Source organism: Sander lucioperca, chromosome 17 (genome assembly GCF_008315115.2).
Source record: "Sander lucioperca isolate FBNREF2018 chromosome 17, SLUC_FBN_1.2, whole genome shotgun sequence".
Lineage (NCBI taxonomy): Eukaryota > Metazoa > Chordata > Actinopteri > Perciformes > Percidae > Sander > Sander lucioperca.
In genome coordinates, this window is record NC_050189.1 from 15,281,319 (window position 1) to 15,304,457 (window position 23,139).

Genomic DNA, 23,139 nt, shown 5'->3' on the forward strand with positions numbered 1-23,139 from the left:
GGCAGCGTCATGCATCGACACTGGTACAATACCGAGACCAGTTTAAGACCTCATCATGGCTAAAAAACCAGAGGGGAACGAGCCTTTTCTGTAGTAGCCCCCAAACTCTGGAATTCCCTCCCACCCCATATCAAATCCTGTAATACAATCGCCAGTTTTAAATCAAACCTGAAGACGCATTTTTACTCTCTTGCTTTAGACTCCCTTTAATTCCTTTTTTTTTTTTTTATTTCATTTTTTATTTTAAGATTCAGAGCTATGAACTGAACTCAACTTTTTCTTATCTTTGTGCATTTGCAAATGTTGTTCCATTGTTGTTTTATTCTATGTTACATGTATTTGACCCTACCTTTGCCTAACTACATTCATGGAACCTTGCACACTTGATTATGTATCTTTAAGGCATAGGCTACTGTTTCTGCCTTCCCTGCTTTACCTGTAAAGCACTTTGGGTCAACTGTTGTTCGTTTAAATGTGCTTTAGGCCTACAAATAAAATGACTTGACTTGATGGTTGTCATCTACAGTTACACAATATTACACAAACCCTGCAGCACGGCACGGGACAGAACCGGCTTCCTCCTTAGGTGTCCTTGACATGAAAAGTGTAGCTAACGTTAGCCTACGAAGAGAAGAAGTGAATGATGGCGTTACACAGTGGTGAAGGGCATGTGGAATGGGTTAGCTGATGCAATCGTGGTGTAACCCCACTAGTGTTACATTATAGCGACCGTGAGAGGTCTGCACTATTTCCTTATTAAAGGAACCCCACACTGATAGGCCTGGGAGAGGATACCAAGCCATGGGTCCAAGACTATGAAGAGTAAAAATGGCCGTAAAATGTATATTTCCCATCAAATAAAAAACACCTTACATATTTTCACTCAGCTATATTTCCAATAGGCCTATAGTGTTATAGCAACATCCGCTGTTATTCCATAATTAGAATTTTTTCTTCCTCCGGTAGGCACCATTGTGGCTCTATTAAGGCTATTTGAGCGACGAGCGTCAAGTTAGCTCGCATGACACAGGATTTCTGGTGGCGCACTTTCAAAATCGAAGCCTCAGTTTACGTAGACGTATTAACACGCAAATGACGCACTGACGGCGACTTTTATTTTGTAACAACCCGAGCTCTAGACTTCCTGTTGGACGCCAGCTAACCACAGCTAACCTGACTCACCTCTGAGGGACTTGCCCACCTCAGAGTGTAGCAGCAGCGCCATCTGGTGGTCGACCCCCGGCTTAGCCAACATGTCGGCTCAGACTGGTCCTGATGCTGCACGGATGCAGAGAGCAGCGATGTGAGAGGATATAGATGTATGTAAACCGTGCCAGGCCTGAGTTATCCTGGCGCAGTCTCTGTGGCGCAATGGAATAGCGCGCTGGACTTCTAATCCAGAGGCTCCGGGTTCGAGTCCCGGCAGAGATGAGTCACTCTGTATGCCACACCGGCAGACCTGCGGTCATTTTTAGCAGATGGAAACGATGATGATGTTTTTGGTTGCAGATCATTATGCTGTAATAGTCGATAATCACTGTCCGTGCAATAATGTGAGTTGTAGTGACTAAATTGGAACACTCTCCCATCCCTCTCCTTCTATGCATGAATCATTACTCTCTTCTGGTACATTTGAACTATAATAGCGGGAAAATTCCTAGTATAGATTCAGTCTACTCATATGATCCATACATACATTTGCTTTTAAATGTCCTTAAAACCCTTGTGTTTTTTACATTGCATTTTTTTCTTATCTTAATTCTGCTTTTTGAGCTAGATCTCTCCCGAAAAAAAGACATTTGACATATTAACAGTAGTAAAATGTCTATATCTTCTATCTAAAAACCTTAACATTTGACAGTGTGCTAAATGTATTTTTTTTCTGTAGCCTATGTCCATAATCACAACCTAGTATTTATAACCTCACACAAAAAAATATGAAATTATAAAACATTTAGACTAATATATCATAGGCTAAGTTGTTCATAAACCATTCATAATACCTTTACATATGAATTCTTATTTACAGCCCCCCTGCAGGCTTTTGTCCGGCATTAAAGGTGCATCAAAACCAAATAGCCTACGTTGTAAATATAAAAAAAAAAAGATGAGTTAGAACGGTTCACATCTCTCATCAGGATTACATCTAAATCCCGTGTGCGTGCAGATATTTTGGGATCCTTGCTCCAGTTGTGCTCCAGAGACCATGCAGGGTCATCCTGGGTTTAGGACGCAAGGGGGCGCTCCAGTATCAGTAAATCCCCTTTGCACTGGTCTGAGACGAGAGGAACAGGCTCACTGTGTGCAGACCCACTGAGCTGTGACAGCTACAGTATCACGGGGAAACCGTCACCAAAATCTGTAGCCTACATTATGTGACAGGAATGAGGACATGTCATGGTCTGTTTACTCATCATGTGTTCGGGCTGTTTCATCATAGTGACATGACATCACTGCCTTATTCCATTAAATAGTCACCAGTAATGGTGTCTGTGAATATTCCTACAGTAGCTATTTTGTTTCCCATAACGCCCTACTTACAGCAAAAAGCGATCTCCTCTAATATTTTAACTATAGTGCTTTTATTTTACTTGTGTGTGTGTGTGTGTGTGTGTGTGTGTGTGTGTGTGTGTGTGTGTGTGTGGGCTTGTTTAACTATATTCCGGGAGTCCAGTATACTTGTGGGGTCCCGACAGCTTTGTGGGGCCAAAATGCTGGACCCCACAAGTTTAAAGGAGAGTTTTGAGGGTTAAGATGTGGTTTTAGGATTAGGGTTAGAATTAGGTTATGGTTAGGGTGAGGGTAAGGGTTAAGGTTAGGCATTTAGTTGTTATGGTTAAGGTTAGGGTAAGGGGCTAGGGAATGCATTATGTCAATGACGGGTCCCCACAAAGATAGTGAGACGCATTATGTGTGTGTGTGTGTGTGTGTGTGTGTGTGTGTGTGTGTGTGGATCACTACACTATATTTAGTATAATGTAACATCAGCATCATTCTTAAATATAGATGATAACATTAGGTGGGTAGGTGTAGAGGGAAGTTAAGGGAGGCTGTCCAGAATTGGCATACTGTGAACAACAGAAACCAAGCAGTCCCGACCTCAGCAAATGTGTCAACAATTATTATACCTTTCTAAGCTGGTTAGTCTTTTTATTTCATGATGTATTTTTTTTGCCGGTGTTGGCCTGTACAATATCCAGAGGGAGAGAAAGAAGGGGGCAGTGCTGTAGTGCTGCTGCTGACGTGAGAGAGAGAGAGAGAGAGAGAGAGAGAGAGAGAGAGAGAGAGAGAGAGAGAGAGAGAGAGAGAGAGCGAGAGAGAGAGAGAGAGAGAGAGAGAGAGAGAGAGAGAGGAATGCCCCGTTAATGAGAATATGACGTCAAGTCAGAGAGATTACGGCGAGGACAACACCGGAAGTAAAGCGTGGTCACGTTGGGTGAACTTTTATTTTATTTGTCAGGTAGGCTAACTCATAAGAGTTAACAGCTATGAGCCCCTTGTAAGCCTCCAAAAATAAGGACAATTGCCAGAAGAGATTCTGGGTTACACAGTAGGTCACTGTGCACGCTGATGTCATCCTTGTACTTCGGAAGAACTTGGTTTTAGGACAGGCTTTTATTTTGAAGGAAATATTCTTTATGTTAAAGAAAAAAACCTATGCTGTTAATTCAACCTCTGAAACACAATGCACACTGTGAATAGGATCTAGAACAAAAGTATTATGATTTTTTTTATATGAGTACCACATTTGTTGATAATGTATTATTAGGCTATCTATGATTTACTGATTGTAATTACTTAAAATTCTCTACCTATGTATAATCATCGTCGATGTGGGGGTTTAACTTTGAAGAAAATGACCGGAAGTTTGTCGTCTCATTGGTGCTAGCTTCCCGCCTCAGTGTGTAGAGTAGAAAACGGACTGTCGCTGGAGAGCAAAGAAGAGGAGAGAGAGGGGGAAAAAGCAGTGAAATGGTGTAAAAGCTGAGCAAGTCCAAGCCGAGTCAGGGGACAAACGAGGAGGGACGACGCCGGAGGATTATTGCTCTTTGTATAATTATTAATAAAGTCAGTAAACTCCCGCTTTTTGATGCTTTCCTCACGGAGGTTTGAGCCAATAACGGACTTATTGGTCGGCTGAACCATGCAGAGGCTGCTGCTCCTGAGTTTGGTGTTGAGTTTTCAAACTGGTAAGACTGCATTTCTCTCTTTTTAGCGCATCATACACGGCGAATAATGTTTAAATTGAATATTGTGTGAAACTACAGAGGCTTTAAAAGAGACAGAGCCCACCTTTAGCATTCCTTCAGAAGTGTGTGTGTGTGTGTCAGGGAGAAAAAGAGAAAGGCACATAACATGATTTCATAGCATTCCCTTATGAACCGCAGCAATGGATCACCTTAGGCGTGTGTGTGCGCGTGTGCGTGCACGTGCAGCTACGTGTGAGCGCGTGTGTGTCTGCGTGTCCGCACCGCAGCAATGGATCACCACACATTTTTATTTATTATTATTATTTTTTTTTAAATATGACCATTGTCGCGCGCCTCTATACTTGTGCGAATACGTGCGTTCCTTGTGTGCGCGTGCGTTCGTCCAACTTGAACATGACGCGCGCCCCCCGGCCTTAATGACCTTTTGCATACATGACGAACCCGCGCTGGCGTTATATTCAGACAGCCCGGGCCGTGGTGAGGCGCCGAGGACGTGACGGGAATGACAGTGATTGACCAGCGCTGCTCTACATGCCAGCAGCACTTCCACACTGCTATCGCATCTGAATGGCTTGTCAGTCAATGAGACCACTGCTACCAGCCCCTGTACTGATCCTGGGGTTGCCATGGTCACAGTGTCTGTCATTGTGTCAGTGGTCCTCTACTGGCTGTAGCTGTGGTAACAATGTCTGTAACATAGGTTTGGTACAAATCAAGCTCTTGAGATGTGAAATGCGCGTGTGAGGGGAGCCTCAGAGAATGGAGGGGTGGCACACACACACACCCACACACACACACACACACACACACACACACACACACACACACACACACACACACACACACACACACACCACCCCTCTGCTGCTCCTGTCCTTGTGTCCTACCTGTGTGCTTGACACAAAGCCCGTTTTCACCCTCTCTGTGCAGTTCAAGAGCACAATGAGGCGTGTGCAGTATAGCAGCTGCAGCAGCGCCCATGCATCTGCTCCCCCTCCGTACCTGTGGGGTGCCAGGTAGGCTATTGGCTTATGATAATCACAGCTGTAGCCGAGTTGCTGGGAGACAGGAGGCTGAAGTAGGAGGATGGTTGTAATTTTTTTTTATAAGCTACCTGTTTGATCGAGGCATCTATACTGTATGTGTGTCGTCGTGGCCACACAGCCACAGCAACCCCCCCCCCTCTATTGTCTACCTTGGCTGACCGGGAGCGTGCATTGCTGGCGGCTGGCCGGCCACTCCACCACTTCATCATAGGTAGGGGGCGTGTTCGGGAAAGGGAAGGTATGGAAAGGGATGATGTCACCGTGTCTGCCAGGCTTTTTATCGCTCAGCCAGTGCTCAGCATCCACCCATAGTGTGTTGTTGAGGGTTCACGCAAGCACACCACAATCTATACACAGTAGGCTCCTTTTTCATCGACAAATCAGGCGCTCCGTGAATCCACATAGGACACAATGTGGCAATCGTCGCAGCACACAAACACACACAGACCACCCCCCCCTTCTCTCTCCATCGAGACCCCTCGTCACATGCTGTTGCCCTGTTTGTCCACTCATAAACTGTGCAGTCCACATGACTAGCTCAGTAACACTTGCAGATGTGCATAAACAAGAAACACACACACAGCCTATTTACATGTGTGAAACCATGCGTCCTATTGTCTGTTGTTGCACTGTTACAACTGTGTAATCCGTTATAACTCCATGTTGGGCTCTCAAACACAAAGACATTTGCTCTCAAAGGGGTTTCCCGAAGACGAGATTAGCAGGCTGCAAATGGGACTGCATTTTGTTTAGTAAGATTTCAAATAGTGTAGTAAACGCACGGTCTCAAATGTTGCACTGTGGGTTTTTGCATTTGGGTGCGAGGAGCAAACCTAACCCAGAGACAGCTGAAACGATTAGCACCTCAAAAGAGATAATACTTGTGTTAGGGTTGGGAGCTTTTTTTCTTAAGAGCACCCAGACTCTTATCTCTTCATTAGACAAGTAAAACAGAATTTCATGGGCTGCAATTTGCCAACATGTAATTGCCTAGTAGTGCCAATGATTGCAAGGTTATTATTAGTCGAGCAGCTAATTAAAGCGTTTGTGAATCCGAAAGTTTCTTAAGTGATTTAGATTCAGTATATATCTCTACTAGCAGCAACACCACTGGAGTGATTGATTTAGGATCCCAGCTTTGTATATCTACGTACCAACTTGGTCATAAGTCCCAAGCAAGCGCCGCCATCAATGCAGCTGTTAAATGTTACTGCATAATCAATCATCGCAAACACGCGCCTTTAACTTCCTAATGAGCAGGAGAGCCTTGAGGGCCGGACCTGCAGCGCTGCACCTATAGTCCGGACGCTCGGCTCAAGTGCTGACTCGGACAAAGGCTCCGGTGCAGGTGCGCCATTTGTCAGCCTCTGTCCTTTTGTGCGGACAGAGGCCATGAGCCGCTGCCTGTGCCGTACGCTCAGGCCCTGAATCACACAGCCGAGCTGTGAAGCATACAGACCTCAGACAGATTCCTGCGTTGTGCTCAGCAAAGTCAACTAATCCGATAATGGAAGAGTCAGACACGTTTAGGGGGCTGTTTTACACCCAGAAAAAAGAAGGGTTGCTCAAGGGTTGTTTGCTCAGCAAAGTTGTGTTCCTACTACCTCTCGTGTGATGTTAATGACTCAAAGTGGGCTGTAATAGTTCAAATTACAAGGAAGAATTGGGAAAGCCTCATAAAGAATCCATTGCAATACTAAAACACTCTGTTAAAACCAGCTGATTAACAGCATTTGATGCATTCGTGCCAGGAATTCTCCGAGACATTTTCATCAAAATAAATTCCAATTTTCCCACTCTCTGTGCGATGCTGCTGGGTAAAACAAATCCCCCATAACACAGCAAGTAATGTCTTTTACGTTTTCACAATAAATAAAAGAACTAGCTTGAGCTAATCCAACGAACCGAGACCTCCGTTTCATTATGCTCATGCAGATCTGGAGAAATGGAAGTAGGACTGGGCGATATGGAGAAAATCAAATATCACGATATTTTTGACCAAATACCTCGATGATATCGATACCGCAACAATATTGTAGTGTTGACTATTGGTGTTTTCACAAAATATTTACACAATGAGATTTTTGATAAATAATCATCAGTAATGTGGATATAATGACTAAGTGGGTAAAGGAAAATAATAGAGCAGTTACAACAGTCTGGTAAGTTCAGAAAATGACATCACTTTACTGTAATGCAGCCTTTAAAACCAGGAAAAGACAACACTTATGCCATATTACAATATCCAAAATCTAAGACGATATCTAGTCTCATATCACGATATCGATATAATATCGATATATTGCCCAGCTCTAAATGAAAGCACTTAATATTGGTTCCAAAACAATGGAGACATAGTGGGATGTAATGACCACTAAAACTGCACTTTGGAGTAGAGCTGGGCAATATATCGATATTATATCGATATCGTGATATGAGACTAGATATCGTCTTAGATTTTGGATATTGTAATATCGTGATATGGCATAAGTGTTGTCTTTTCCTGGTTTAAAGGCTGCATTACAGTAAAGTTATGTCCCACTTTACAGACTTTTTATTTATTCATTACTGATGATTATTTATCAAAAATCTCATTGTGTAAATATTTTGTGACAGCACCAATAGTTAACACTACAATATCGTTGCAGTATCGATATCGAGGTATTTGGTCAAAAAATATCGTGATATTTGATTTTCTCCATATCGCCCAGCCCTACTTGGGAGCACTAGTTTCTGCTCAGATAATCTCTATCATACATTTAACATGAGCAGTAGTAGCTACTGTGGCTGGTGAAGAAAAAAAAAGTGCCACCTACAGGAACTCAAACCTGTCAACATCCTCCGATGAGACGATCTTGGGGATTATTATTTATAGAACTATTTAAGTGTTCTGATGAAACCATTAATGTGGGTGCTGTGCTGAACCCTTTCCCGGCTCCCGAGTGTAGATCTGGAGTGACACATGTAGCGAGGCAGAAGTCTGTTTTTAATTTTGATCCCAGCGAGCGAGATACGGCTCTGGAGGGAGGCATCCTACCGTTAATGTGCGAATTCGGGTCATGTTTTTTTTTTTCTTTTTTTCTCTTCTGGATCTGAATGAAGCCTGTTTTCCCGAAAAGCATCTCTAATTGGCATCAGCCACTGAATGCAATCACTGAACCAGTTGTAAAGCTCAATCTGGGAATGGAGCCTTGATGTTACAACGTACGTACACGCCTGTTTTCTCCATTGGGTTCCATTCAATCAACAAATTCTTGGTATTTCTGTCCCGGCGGGTGTGACACGGTGATGGCTCCTCTCAGTATGATATGTTTGTTTAAGATCATTCCTCTGGACAGTGTTCTCTAATGCTTTTTGAAGTGGCTCCTGAAAAAAAAAGAAAAAAAGAAGGAGCTTACGTGCCTGCTTTCAGACGATTGAGTAAAAACCTGAGAGGGTACTGAAGAATTTAGTCAGGTCATTCATTATCAAACTGGTGGTCAGGGATACATTCAGTTAAAAAAAAAAGTGTACACATTTCCTTCGAGCACCCTCAAACGGCTACACGTTCCTCTACAGTGAAGCCCCAGGATTTAAAGGCCCCCATAATCTGATTGTGTTTGACAAGCCGGGGGGGCATCCAAGTTATAAAATGATGAAGGAAAAGAAAAAAAAAAACACACACACACGCACACATCCCCTTAAAAGTGTTTCTTTATGCAGAGTCCCCCGAGCAAGAGAGGAACACTTTATCACATCTGACTGAATCTATTGGCCTTGTTTTCCCTGTAACTGCTCGGCCACATTCTGCAGCGAGGACCAATTTGGGGTGATGGAGGGGGGTGTGTGTGTGGGGGGGGGGGGTTGCAGAAAAGTTGTTTTGGGGCGAGAAGTGGTGAGAGAAGGAGGGGGACAAAGAGGGGTAGTGTTGCGGGGCAGGTGGGTGAAGCCTGATAGAGAGTGATTAGATTAGACTTCTTTTGGTTTGTTTTAAAGGTGGTGGGGGTGGAGGGGAGGGGGGGGGGGGGCAGGATTGTAGTGTGGGAGGAGGGTGTGCTGGATAAAAAGAGAAGCAAGCCAGGAGAGAGGGACGAGGACCAAGGAGAAGGAGGAGGAGGAGGAGTGGTCGGGAGGCCAGCGGCAGAGAGAAAGGGACTATTACTCAGGCCTGACTGCCTCCTCAGTGGGGACAGTGAAGCTGCTCATTCAGACAGAATATGGTCCAGGCCGGTTCAAAGGCTACATTTGCGCTGGAATTTGGAGTGGTTGAAGCCACATCTGAGGTGCCAGCTGAGCCCTTCCCCTGCACCCGTCCCCCTCCCAGGTTAATTGGCATCAATCGGTGTTGCTGTTAACTTGCTTCTTCGCTTCTTTGGCTTGCTCTCCCAGCATGAGTCGTTTTCTTGCTTACCAAAGTTCATTCTTTTCTCTCTTTCTGTCCCCTCCTGGACTTCTTTTTTTTTTTTTTTTTTTTTCTTCTCCAATCTGACTCTTTTTTTCTTCTCCTCCTCCCCCCCCCACACACCATTACTTCTCCTTCTCTTTCCATCTACCCCTCTCTCTCTCTCTCTCTCTCTCTTGCTCTCTAATAAGTTCCAGATGTGGTTCTTGCATTCCTCTGGTCGGTGGAGAGAGAAAGAGAAGAGGGGAGGGGGTGGTATGAGTGTGGGGGGGAGGGGACAGGAGGAGAAGCACATTAGTTAAAACAGGGAGCGCATGATGAGGAAGAGGAGCCCGTGTACTGTAACACACACACACACACACACACACACACACACACACACACACACAAACGTGCACTGGAAAACATGTGCACACACAAGTAGAGGGAGGGAGAATGGATGCATTTGTGTGCGAGCGTGTGTCTAAGGGGATGGGGGAGGGGGGAGGTCGGTCCTGTAACCTCAAAAGTTTTGGGACATTCTCCTCCTCCTCCTCCTTCTTCGTCTCTCTCCCCCCCCTACCCTCCTCCTCGCCCCCTCCCTCCGCAGGAATGTGGCTGACGCTGATGATGTCACTTAATTTCTCCGCTCTCCCAGTTTTGTGCTCCTCTACAGGGACAGGGCCGAGAGACGGAGAGATTTGACTCGCTCTATCCATCTTCCCTCTACGATAACAACATTAGGGTCAGCCGTCCAACTAAATCGGTTACCACAGTACGGCAAACGCTCGCCGTCCCCTCGTCGTCATGTAATATAACAGCCTGCAGGCTAAATTGTTGCTGACTATGAGTAATGAGCGAGCCATCGCTTAATAGTAGTAATCATTAATGGCTTTGAAGTCCAGTCATTAAAACCATTTTGTGCAGATGCATTATTTTGTCCAAGACTGCCACTGTCAAACTAATATACCCTCAGGGCTTAAGTTAACTCAGCGTACGCGTGCTTTTAGTTCCAGATTAGGCTTTACCTAGTTTACATCTTGTCATGTATAGTTGATGAAAGATACTTCTACATGGTCCGAAAATATGTGGACCATAGGCATTCATGTTCCGCTGTACCAGGCTTTCAGGTTTCAGGCTTTCCTCTAGATTTTGGAACCTAGCTGCAGGTATTTGCACACATTGAGCAATCAGAGCATTAGTGAGGTCCAACACTGATGTTGGGTGATAGGACCTGGCTCGCAGTTGTATGGCTGGTATCGTTTAAAAAAATTACAATACAAGTACCAATACCAATACTTCATTCGATACCTTTTTTTAAAAATCTGCTTCATTCGATATCCATCGTGTTAATGGAAGCATCTCGGCACGCTGAACTGCCAACATAGTTCGTCAAATACAGTCGCTCGACTTCACCACACCACAGGCTGTATGGATTGTGGCTGCTGAGGTAGTGGGTCAATCACACGTCACATTAAATCTAAGAACGCTTGCGGTGATTGGCTGCGAGCAAAACTATACAAATAGTCATTTTCTTTCTAGATCTGGGTACAAAAAAGGACCGAGTGCAGGTATGGTTTGAAAATTCCGATACTACTTACTACTTGTACTGGGTTATTTCGGTCGATACCTTAAATGTGTTAAGTGCTGATACCCAGCAATGGGAAAACATTTCTTTATGGACCTGGCTTCGTCATGTTGAAACAGGAAAGGGACAAACACAAATATATCATAATATTGAAAATATTACTGTATATTTAAATTTCCCAGCCCAAACTGAACAACAGCACCAGACCAAGTCCACGCTACAAGCTGTATTTGTCGAATCCAAAGGCTTTAAAATGTAAAAGTCTACAATGCTCAACCCAGATTTATTAACAACCCACTCACTTTGTTTTCTAGTCTTTAAGTGTGTTTGCTATCAACAAAGAAGCCTCCTCTTCAAAGTGACAGTATGAACTGATGACAGTACTGGCGAGGGGCTCCGTACGAATATTACGTCGCTCTAGGAGGTCAAGGCCCTGGGCTTTTATTGGATGGTTTGTGACAGATGACATTGCGCGAAGCTACAGTACATACCAATAAAATGAGATTACACTGGATTGAATTAAAGCAGACCTTGGAGGAGGTGATTTATCGACGGGACGCTGCTTGTAAAATAGTCCTGCTGGATTCCATCACCATGCCGTACTGTAACGTGTAAGTGGATCGGCGGACCATCTGAAAGCTGTCCCAGCTGATGGTGCAGATGTTTACGTGCTGGATCACGTGGCATTTAGAGACAGAGTGGATTTAGGAACAAATCAGTGGGGAACTACTGCCTTTTGCCATTATTGATTCATTATGATATCGATTGTGCCGGTTGAATTCTGTGGCGACCCCCTTGCGCTACAAGCTACACAGCACACTACTGCAGAGAGAAGCAGCTTGAAATGTATGTATCCCCTTGTCCAAGCTTATCCAGAGGACGGCTATTGTTAGTTCTGGTCACCCTTGGTTACAGCAGAGTATTCTTTGTCAGCCGCACGGCATGTTGGCCGCACAAAGGCTCGTGGATTACCAGCGACGGGCCGGCTTTCCAGCGCTTGAGTACATTCATGTTGCCCGTAATGTGTCAGATGCCTCGTCCGTGAATTATCATATTAATACCCGCTACTGATCCTGGGGGTTGCCATGGCCACTGTGTCTATCATTGTGTCAGTGGTCCTAACTGGCTGTAGCTATGGTAACAATGAGGTTTGGTACAAATAAAGCTCTTGAGATGTGAAATGCGCGTATGAGGGGAGCCTCAGAGGGGTGGCGCACACACACACACACACACACACACACACACACACACACACACACACACACACACACACACACACATTTATAGAAAATGAGTGTTGTGCACACCTTGACAGGAGCATATGCGCTCACGTTAGTATCAAAATGGACAGACAAAGCGCAGGCATAATTTTCCTCCCGCCATTTTCAAATAAACCTGTTTCCACAGCAACCATTTTGATAGTAATGGAGAGAAGGAATGAGAGGGATGAGTGACGGAGGGAAAGAGAAGCAGATATGCTTAAAGGTGGAAAGGTAGCCCAAGAAGGGAATGAGGTGGTCGGCGGAGGGACGAAGGGGGAGTGATCATTTCTGAGTAGATGCCTGCCGAACAAAAGGAAGTGAATAGGCAATGAGAAGCGGGCAAGGCCACAAAAGAGATGAAGAAAGAGAGAGGTCGCTGACTGCTAGTAAGGGGGAGGACGGCAAGGTAAGGTGACAGAGGAAGGGAGCGAGCAGGCAGACAATGCGGCAAACAAAGGAACGAGTCGGTGTCTTTCTCTTTCTGGATCTTTCTCCCCTCGGCCCTGATCTTCCCTCTGCTCCATCCCCACCTCCAGGAGTCACCTTTGTGTTTGAGTGACACGGTGTCAGCGGGCTCAGTGGGTCGCCTCCTTTCACTCCTCGCTCCAATCCATCTAATGTATGTCTCTCGTTACTTCCTATAGCGCCTTCACCATGGTTACGGGGTTATTATGGCTGTCCTGCTAGACGGCCATGTTGTTGAGAGAAGGCAGGCACAGGTGGTAGAGTTCCCACAGCCACATAAACACAGGCAGGAACTGCATACACTGGTGTACTACATGTAGAGCTGGGCAATATTTCGATATTATATCAATATCGTGATATGAGACTAGATATCGTCTTAGATTTTGGATATTGTAATATCGTGATATAGAATAAGTGTTGTCTTTTCCTGCATTACAGTAAAGTGATGTCATTTTCTGAACTTACCAGACTGTTGTAACTGTTCTATTATTTGCCTTTACCCACTTAATCATTATATCCACATTACTGATGATTATTTATCAAAAATCTCATTGTGTAAATATTTTGTGAAAGCACCAATAGTCAACACTACAATATCGTTGCAGTATCGATATCGAGGTATTTGGTTAAAAATATTGTGATATTTGATTTTCTCCATATCGCCCAGCCCTACCTACATGTATAGAGTTTAGAGTTGAAATGATTGGTTGATTTATTGATTAGTTGGCTGACGGAACATTAATTGACAACCATTATGATAAAACTTAAAATCCTTTCACAAGCATTTCCTCTTAGGGTTTTCTGTGTTTTATTTCACTGTTAAATGGAACGTTATGAAACTGTAATGTTAAATAACTGTGAAATTGCAATGGGAGTTTTTCCACTATTTTCAAGTAATGATTATTTTCATTATGGATGAATCCATAATGAAAATAATAATTACTTGCATGTCTACATAAGTTACATATCGTGCCTATACCATGCATACATTCATAAAAATGTATGTAGAATAAGAATAAGCTAAACTAAATCCAAAAAAAAATTTAAAAAAACACTGAACACTAATGGACGCACACATCCGTCAGTGCACAGACTGACTGATGGACTGGCACCCAGATGTGTGTACAGTAATATTCAGAAAACAGCGAGGGCAAAGTCAGTGCCGCATGACTCCTATGGCTGCAACTTTGTCCTGAAACAATGATGTCATCCTCCTCCGTTACACTTCACAGCTCTGTGTCTGCGGACCTCGCCGTCTCTTTGTTCCCCTATTCCTGCATCTCATTGTCAGGCAGCCCCTCCATAACACTAACACATCGGCCACCCGCAGCGGCGATATGGAATTAGACAGATAACAAAATCAATTTAGAACAGATTGACTAACAGTGAAGGGGTGGTGGGGGGGGGGTGAAAGAGATGAAATAATGAGAGACCAGTGCGGCCGCCTGACTATTAATTGGATAGGTGGAGGGAGGATGAGGTCATTGAAAACTGTTTTTCTTTCTTCCAAAAAATGGGTGTACCAAGCACTGGGGAGGATTTCATCAGACACACAGATGCACATACGCGTGTGCGCTCACAGACACGCTCGTACAGAAAACTTTTTTTTTTTTTTTGGGCAGTTACTTTACACGTCAGCTGTTGCTATGGTGACGCAAGTCTGTGATCCAGCCGAAGCGCGGGATTGGCTGGAGTGGAGCGAGGGAGAGGAAGGCAGGGGGACTTTGTTAGAGGGGTACAGAGGGGTACAGGGAGGGCCAGACACAAAGATAATTAGATTGAAGCATAACAATCCATACAAATGCCATTTTACTTAATAGCATCTGATTTAATGAGACTGAATGCCATCAGTGAACCTTTTCCCAGAACCCTCTACGGCATGGCATCACTCGTCTCCTGTCCCATAGACAGACAGAGGCGAGGCCAGCCTGCATCTAAATGCTGTAAAGCAAGCTTTGACATTCGCCAACTAACAGCAGGGTGTGTGGCAAATTAAGAAATGCAGGGCACATGAGCAGCACCCATACCAAAAATAGCTCCAAACATCTTTATGCATGCATATACCCTTTCAGTACTTCTCAGCAACAAATTGACGCTTCATTACCTTGCTATTAAAACACCATCGCATGGTGCGAGAGGTGCTCTCGGGCTAAATTGCTGCGGTGGTTCACACTATGGCGGCGTGTGGCCATGCTTTTGGTGAGTCACCCGGCCAAGCTGTGCGTGCTCGCCTTTGGCTTTGTGTCTGCTTTGACAAGCCGAGGTTGGTGTCCCAGTGCCTGCAGGGGCTGTTGTCCTAGGCTCCAGCTTAACCCTAATCCTTTTCCAAACTTTGACTAGGGCTGTACTTAATCCTAGACTAAACCAAAGACCATTTCCCAATGGAGATGGAGATGCTCCGCTGGCTTGACGGTTTAGCCCCAGTCGTGGTTTAATCCGTGTCCTGGAAACCGCCTTGTACGTGTGGATTATATGTTTGGGGCTGTGGTTTTGTTTGTGTTGACGGGAAATGGTTAGCCCATGTGGTGAAGGTTAGGTCATCTGTAGCGCCTGTTTTTGTTTGTGTGTGTGTGTGTGTGCGCGTCCCAGTGCATGTGGTCATGGTCGCAGCTCTTTGCGACCGTGGTGTTTGTGCGGACAGGGTGCTCGGAGTCTCCCGGTGGTATCTTGGGGATCAGTGACTCAAGGAAATCAGGACACACTCTAAATTTGTCACTGCAGCATAACCCACATAATGAAAGAATACAAGCTCCCTCGCATACACTTTCTTGTCCTGCCTTTGCTCTGACTGCTCGCTGCGTGTAGATTTAGAGAGTTAGACACATGGACACACGCGCACACAAGCACATACTCGTCATGTTGACAAGTGTCAACTGGGTAATATGGAAATCAGAAGGCGATGAGCACATGTTTAAATGAGTCAGTGTTTTCAGTCCTCAGCCCTTTGCATGGGTGTTTTTTTCGCTGCAGATTGTGTAGCCTCCACTCAGGAGTATTCCGTTTGGATTATGTTTGTGGTTTACTGAGGCAGTTGAGGGAATACCTCCAGCTAACATATCTGAGGTGGTGGAGGAAAGGATTTGCTTGCCCTCGGGCTACTGTCAAGGTTGCGTGGTAGTTTAAACCCAGCTAAACTCTCTTTACACCCATATATATCTGAGAAAAAGGCTTGTTATGCTTTTTAAGATGGTATAAATCCACACTGTACATTTCAGTAATTGTGATTAGATGGATGTGAGTTGTATCAAATTAGGGTGCATACAAGAAATTAAAGCACAAATCTATACTCCCGAGAATGACCTTTTGTTTATAATGTTAGTTTGTTAGTATATCTTGCTGATTATAAATTATCCTCCTTAATTACTACTACATCACTGCCATATGTGTTTGCTATAATAGGCTCAGAACATACGTAACATTTAATCTGCAGACTATGCGGTCCCTCTCAGATCCGTGGAGCTTTTTAGCACCTTTCAGCTAACTATGTTGGTTTTCACAGCTGGCAACATGTTTTCAACAGCAGCAGACAGCTGTTTTCAGTAGCGGTGTTTCCATTAACGGATCTTTATGCACATTTAGAAGTATCACATTAGAAAGGCTGGATGGAAACAACAATTTCTATAAAACTTCGCGCAAAAATGTTTTTTTTTGTTGTTGTTTTTTTACGCTTGCTTGAAGTGGTTTTGCGCCAAACCATTTGATGGAAACCTTCTTAAGTATCATTATTTATTAATTATTTCTAACTGAGCCCTGCTCACTTCAAACCAGTGAATTTCTACTTTCTAAATGACCAAAAAGTATTCCAACTTTGGCAGAAAATGATACGTTCATGTTGGACCCCATCCCCCATAGTAAGAGGATGATTGAGAAAATATGAAATAAGTGAAATGAACTAACCAGTTCCTAATTCCTTATGTAATAAATATACTGACTTTGTATTGCAAGTATATAGTTAGTAGTTTCTTAATTACCTCAATACAGTCATAGTTTTATTCTTTCTTTGAAAAATCTTTTACAGTAACTAAGGCATTTCGTTGAGCTATGGTGGTTGGTGGCTGGTGAAAACATGCATTCTTGTGGTGCCTTTTCTCAGTGTTTACAGTTGAAGGCTTCTTTGACTTATGACACGACTTTTACTTCCCAACTTTTTATAGCCAATCACTGTTGCTCTAATGTTTGCTTTGTTTATTCCAGTTCATTTGGGTGTTCCTCAGGGAGCAAATTCCGGTCCGCTATTATTATTATTTTTGGTTCAGTACTAAATTATTCTAGGTATGCGTGTCTCAGATCTCCGTGTGCATCTGATTCCCTTTTCGCTGTGTATCCTCGCACATCTCCTTTATCTTCAGAATGTTAATGTGCTGCATTGTCAGAAGCCATTGTTATGATTGGTAAGGAAATCTTTTCGCATGACCGGGTTCTTTTGTATTATCAGGCATATTGTACCACTGCAAATCACATCAAATGTGACATGATAGGGGTAGAGTGCGTGTCTGTGTATATGAAAGAGAGGGGAAACGTGCGCGATAGGGACCGAGGGTCATGATGAGAGGAGGCGGTAGGTGGGGTGCAGAGGCATATGGCAGTTGTTAAAAAAATAGTGAGAGAGATGGGAACCTTCAGAAAAGAGCTGGAGGGCTCAGAGGGAGAATGTGTGAGGGAATGAGAGAGGGAGTGTACGGGAAACGGTACGGGGCGGGGGGGGGAGTGATAAAAAAGTGGAGACACAAGTGAGAAGGAGAGATGTAAATGGTAAGAGGTGAAGAAAAGGAAGTGAGGGAAAAAAGTGAGAGAAGAGAGAGACGGGGGAATGAGAAAGAGAGGGAGAAAGAAAGTGCTGGAGGGTTGATATTTAATGTGATAAATGAGTTGTGACAGTCCGCCTCTAACCCCCTTCCAACCAGCGAGGAGGAGGGACACAGAAATAGAAAGCATTATGGGTAAAAGGACATATACAACATTATATATGTATATAGAAAGAAGGAGGCCCATACAGTGGAGGAGAGGTAGAGGAAAATAAGTGCAGGCAAAAGGACATTCATAGACAGCATTATAGATGTACAAAGTGAAGGAGGCGAGTGGGGATGCATACATATAGGGGGAAAAGCACAAAGTGAAGCAAAGCAATTTGGATAAAGGACATACAACATTATAGAGAGAGAATGGAAGGAGAGGGGTAATGGCAGAGGATGAAGAGGGTGTACTACGCAGCATTGGGTTAATGATCCACAGTACAAGATTCCTTGAAATAACAAGTGGGAGAGGGGAGAGAAATGGAAGCGAGAGACAGAATGGAAAGAATGAAAATTTAAAGCGAGATGCAAATCCTCCACGGTGATCGCCTCTCCTCTATTGTACGGGTGTCATGTCTTCAAGGGACAGCTAATTACAACTTGTCATCGTACAGCGTGAAACAATAGCAGAGGGTTTTTTTTTTTTTTCTCTCTTCTGGTTATTCCCCACATATTAGACAGTCGGTCGGTGGGCCAGCACGCCGCTGGTCAATCTGCTGTAAGAGTGGACTACAGACTGAAGGGAGAGAGTGTAGTAGACAATGACAGCCACTGTAGTTTTGGTTGTGGAGTGGAAGCCTGGGAGATGACTCATAGGGAGGAATGAAGAAGGGAGAAACAAAGGGAGGGCCAGAGAGTTTTGAAGAAATAAAGGTCTGGAGCTAGCAGAAGAAAAAGGGGTGTGAGAAACCCTATGGCTGTAGTTGCCTGTTTGATCTCCCAGCGCTTCTCTACTGAGTCAGCGTTAAACCACCTCTTCGTCTTCTTTCATTCTGTTTCTTCCTCTTCTCTAACTCTGTTCTGATTCCCTCTTCTTTGACACCTCCGTCTTTCCATGGTATTTTTTTAATGGCCGCAAGCCAACGTGGGATCAAAGATGGCATTCCATTTCTGCCAGGGGAATGCAGTTTTCAATCAATTAACCATAAAACCACAGATACAATAATATGCTGTGTGGTTGGGATGATTTTACAGTAACTTGCCGGTAGAGTGTACACAGTAAAAAAAAAAAGAAAAAAAAGAGAAAGTCCCTAACTTAACCCTCCCTTTCTCCCAATTCCAATTCTCTATCTTTCTCTCCAGTGTGGACAGCGAGGTTCTCTCAGGAGCCAGCAGACCAGTCGGTGGTGCGGGGCCAGAGGGTGATCCTGTCCTGTGTTGTCTTCAACTACTCAGGCATTGTTCAGTGGACCAAAGATGGCTTGGCTCTGGGCATCGGAGAGGACCTCCAGGGTGAGACATCGTACAGCCTCTCTCAGGCTTCCTTTACTCTGTTCAGCATGTGACTAAGATGGCTTTTTCAAAGCTGATGCTGATACTTTTGGATTGGAGTTGCTGACAGGCAACATTTCTTGCTGCATGTTTAAAGCTTTGGAAATGTTGTGAATGCCTTGAGTTCTTTCTGGTACTCTTTTAAGTCTTTAAACCACAATTGCGAAGACGGCTCACCATTCACTTGTTTAACTTGATATGACACATTTCAGAGTGCAGAGGGAAGACATAAACGTATGTTTATTGGAAATTTGCAGTTTAAATCACAAAATCAACATATGAAATAATTCTAGTATAATCCCCATCCCACCCCTGATTTCCTCCTCAAGCATCCTCCCAAGATGACCAAAACCGTGACATCAAGCACAAATAAATGCACAACAGACATACAACAACCTCATTTAAATGGACACAAACGACAAAAGAAGTGAATAAATAAAACATTTTCAATTCAAAGGTTTTGACTCATCATCAAAATAACTCTTAGTTGGACTGTTACAGTGTTGCTCCAAACCAGGACGGAGGTTATGAACTATCCCAGTCTGTTATCTGGGTTAGGTTGTAATAGGTAAGAAAAAGGCCTAATTTAAATTTATTTGCATTCCCCTTTAATGTAAATTAGATTTTTTTTCAATCTTCAAGTTAAAAATAATCCCTCTAAGCCATCTTGTATGAGATGGTGCTACCGATCTCAAAAGGGAAGGGTGAGACGTCGAGATGACGCTTTCGGTCGGCCACACTGCGTCCTCGGTAGAGCTGTAACAATTCCAAATTTTGCGGTACAATTAATGGTCTCAGAAATAATTGCGATTAACAGTTGTAATTGTCTCTGTCAGTCAAATTTACTTTTTTAAACAAATTCAAGTTTTGAATGAATTCCAGGATACATCTTTTGGTTATATCACTGTTATGTGACCCAGATAATGTAAGACCACAAATACACGCCTATGAAGTAAACCACGCCTCTTTATTATCATAAAACATTTTTTCTAACTGTATCCCCCTCCCTTGTCATTTTTGTTGCTATGAACGTGTATAGGGTCAAGTGCCAACAACTAACAATTGAAATAATAATAAAAAGATATAGTCCGACCAATAATCACTTAAAATTTGGCATATCTAAACAAAATCAACAATTACCATTCATACGCTTTAAGACCTAAGCTAACGTTAGCAATACATTGTGGTTAAACAAAGAAACTACGATTATGTAAAAGAATTGACAATTATGTAATTTTTGTTACAGGCCTAGTCCTCAGGTCTCTATCCAAACAAGGCAATAATAGGAAGGGGTTCTATTGTCATATTATACATGTCACTGAGGGATTTAAAGACCTTCCAACATGTTTGCAGGGTCTAAGAAGATAGCAACATTTGCAGTGCATAGAGGTGCAACGATGAATCGATGAATCGATTAGTTGTCAACTATTGAATTAATCGCCAACTATTTTGATAATCGATTAATCAGTTTGAGTCATTTTTTTTTTTATAAAAAAAAAAAAAAAAGATTTCTCTGATTCCAGCTTCTTAAATGTAAATATTTTCTAGTTTCTTCTCTCCTCTGTGACAGTAAACTGAATATCTTTGAGTTTTGGACAAAACAAGATGTTTGAGGACGTCCTCTTAGGCTTTGGGAAACACTGATCCACATTTTTCACCATGTTTTGACATTTAATAGATCAAACAACTAATCGATTAATCGAGAAAATAATCGACGGATTAATCGACTATGAAAATAATCGTTAGTTGCAGCCCTACAGTGCAGAGGGTCAGAGCTGAGCTTTGCTCTGGAACTGAGCCAAGCTGAAACCTTGTTGAGGCCACCTACTCTAGGTGCCACACATAACATTTATGAACTTTGCATATAATTTTATATTTTCACTTTGAAGGAGTTTAAAGACCCAACAAAAACTACACATGCACAAGCAACCCGTTCTCACTCCGACAGTGGCTGTCAGCGTCTGAAGCGACAAAAAAAGCACCCTTCAGCGTGTTTGTAGAACGCACCAGGGAGAGCAGCAGCTACACGGGGTTTGAATATGACGTAGCACTTAGAGCTACTATGGTAGCGAGTAGTATGAAACGCCGAAAATCCGCATAGGGAGGTTGGTTGGGCTGGTGGATGGGTCAAACAGCACAGGACTTTCACCCAGGAGACTGGGGATTGCGTTCTGCGTGTCACGTTTCCTAAACCCAACCGTTGCTTTCTTCTTTTCCTAAACCCAACTGTCCCGTTATTGTTTTCCTAAACCCAACCGTCCTGTTCTTCTTTTCCTAAACCCAACCGTCCCGTTCTTCTTTTCCTAAACCCAACCTTCCCATTCTTCTTTACCTAAACCCAACCGTCCCGTTCTTCTTTACCTAAACCCAACCGTCCTGTTCTTCTTTTCCTAAACCCAACCATCATGTTCTTCTTTTCCTAAACCCAACCGTCCTGTTCTTCTTTTCCTAAACCCAACCGTCCTGTTCTTCTTTTCCTAAACCCAACCGTCCGTTCTTCTTTTCCTAAACCCAACCGTCCCTTTCTTCTTTTCCTAAACCCAACCGTCCGTTCTTCTTTTCCTAAACCCAACCGTCCCGTTCTTCTTTACCTAAACCCAACCGTCCGTTCTTCTTTTCCTAAACCCAACCGTCCCGTTCTTCTTTTCCTAAACCCAACCGTCCGTTCTTCTTTTCCTAAACCCAACCGTCCCGTTCTTCTTTACCTAAACCCAACCGTCCGTTCTTCTTTTCCTAAACCCAACCGTCCATTCTTCTTTTCCTAAACCCAACCGTCCCGTTCTTCTTTACCTAAACCCAACCGTCCCGTTCTTCTTTTCCTAAACCCAACCGTCCCATTCTTCTTTACCTAAACCCAAACGTCCCGTTCTTCTTTTCCTAAACCCAACCGTCCCGTTCTTCTTTACCTAAACCCAACCGTCCCGTTCTTCTTTTCCTAAACCCAACCGTCCCGTTCTTCTTTACCTAAACCCAACCGTCCGTTCTTCTTTACCTAAACCCAACCGTCCCGTTCTTCTTTACCTAAACCCAAACGTCCCGTTCTTCTTTTCCTAAACCCAACCGTCCCGTTCTTCTTTTCCTAAACCCAACCGTCCGTTCTTCTTTTCCTAAACCCAACCGTCCCGTTGTTCTTTACCTAAACCCAACCGTCCGTTCTTCTTTTCCTAAACCCAACCGTCCGTTCTTCTTTTCCTAAACCCAACCGTCCCGTTCTTCTTTACCTAAACCCAACCGTCCCGTTCTTCTTTTCCTAAACCCAACCGTCCCGTTCTTCTTTTCCTAAACCCAACCATCCCGTTCTTCTTTACCTAAACCCAACCGTCCCGTTCTTCTTTTCCTAAACCCAACCGTCCCGTTCTTCTTTACCTAAACCCAACCGTCCCGTTCTTCTTTTCCTAAACCCAACCGTCCCGTTCTTCTTTTCCTAAACCCAACCGTCCCGTTCTTCTTTTCCTAAACCCAACCGTCCTGTTCTTCTTTACCTAAACCCAACCGTCCCGTTCTTCTTTTCCTAAACCCAACCGTCCCGTTCTTCTTTACCTAAACCCAACCGTCCCATTCTTCTTTTCCTAAACCCAACCGTCCCGTTCTTCTTTTATTAAACCCAACTGTCCTTTCTTCTTTTCCTAAACCCAACCGTTCCATTCTTCCCGCGTGTCATGGAAACGTAAGCCCACCCACAACCTTTTCCTTAACCTAACTGCGTCAAAAGTGACGCCAGTAGGCCCGACCAAGCGCGTTTAGATAAAGAGACTTTTAGCGTCAATAACAACAACAAAGGCACCTGACCAAGCATCCGTATTTTACGCGATGGAAGTGAGAATCTGTTGGCACAAGCATTACTGTTGTAGCATGCATGCCAACGCTTGTATCTTGTATCCCAAGGCATACTTCTGCAGTTACCAGGGGGTATTTGGATAGAC

General features: G+C 43.8%; 2 protein-coding genes and 1 non-coding gene across 6 annotated transcripts in view; all 3 read left to right on the plus strand.

The window, feature by feature from the left end:
• Positions 1-20,273, plus strand: part of LOC116042287 (interleukin-13 receptor subunit alpha-1-like) — a 41,840-nt gene extending 21,567 nt beyond the window's left edge. Inside the window, exons 11-12 of the mRNA XM_031288422.1 lie at positions 11,184-11,188; positions 20,263-20,273. The gene's annotated coding sequence lies outside the window, so the exon portion shown is untranslated. The remainder of the gene's footprint in view (positions 1-11,183; positions 11,189-20,262) is intronic.
• trnar-ucu lies at positions 1,358-1,431 on the plus strand. Its single transcript has one exon. It is a non-coding gene; the product is annotated as a tRNA-Arg (tRNA).
• kirrel1a (kirre like nephrin family adhesion molecule 1a) overlaps positions 3,902-23,139 on the plus strand; it is a 38,241-nt gene continuing 19,003 nt past the window's right edge. For 2 of the 4 annotated variants that reach the window (XM_035994186.1, XM_035994187.1), the window contains exons 1-2: positions 3,902-4,190; positions 19,028-19,177. In XM_035994186.1, coding sequence (XP_035850079.1) covers positions 4,145-4,190; positions 19,028-19,177 — 196 coding nt within the window. In that variant the 5' untranslated portion in view covers positions 3,902-4,144. The remainder of the gene's footprint in view (positions 4,191-19,027; positions 19,178-23,139) is intronic. The other 2 variants (XM_031288419.2, XM_031288420.2) reach the window with 1 other exon arrangement.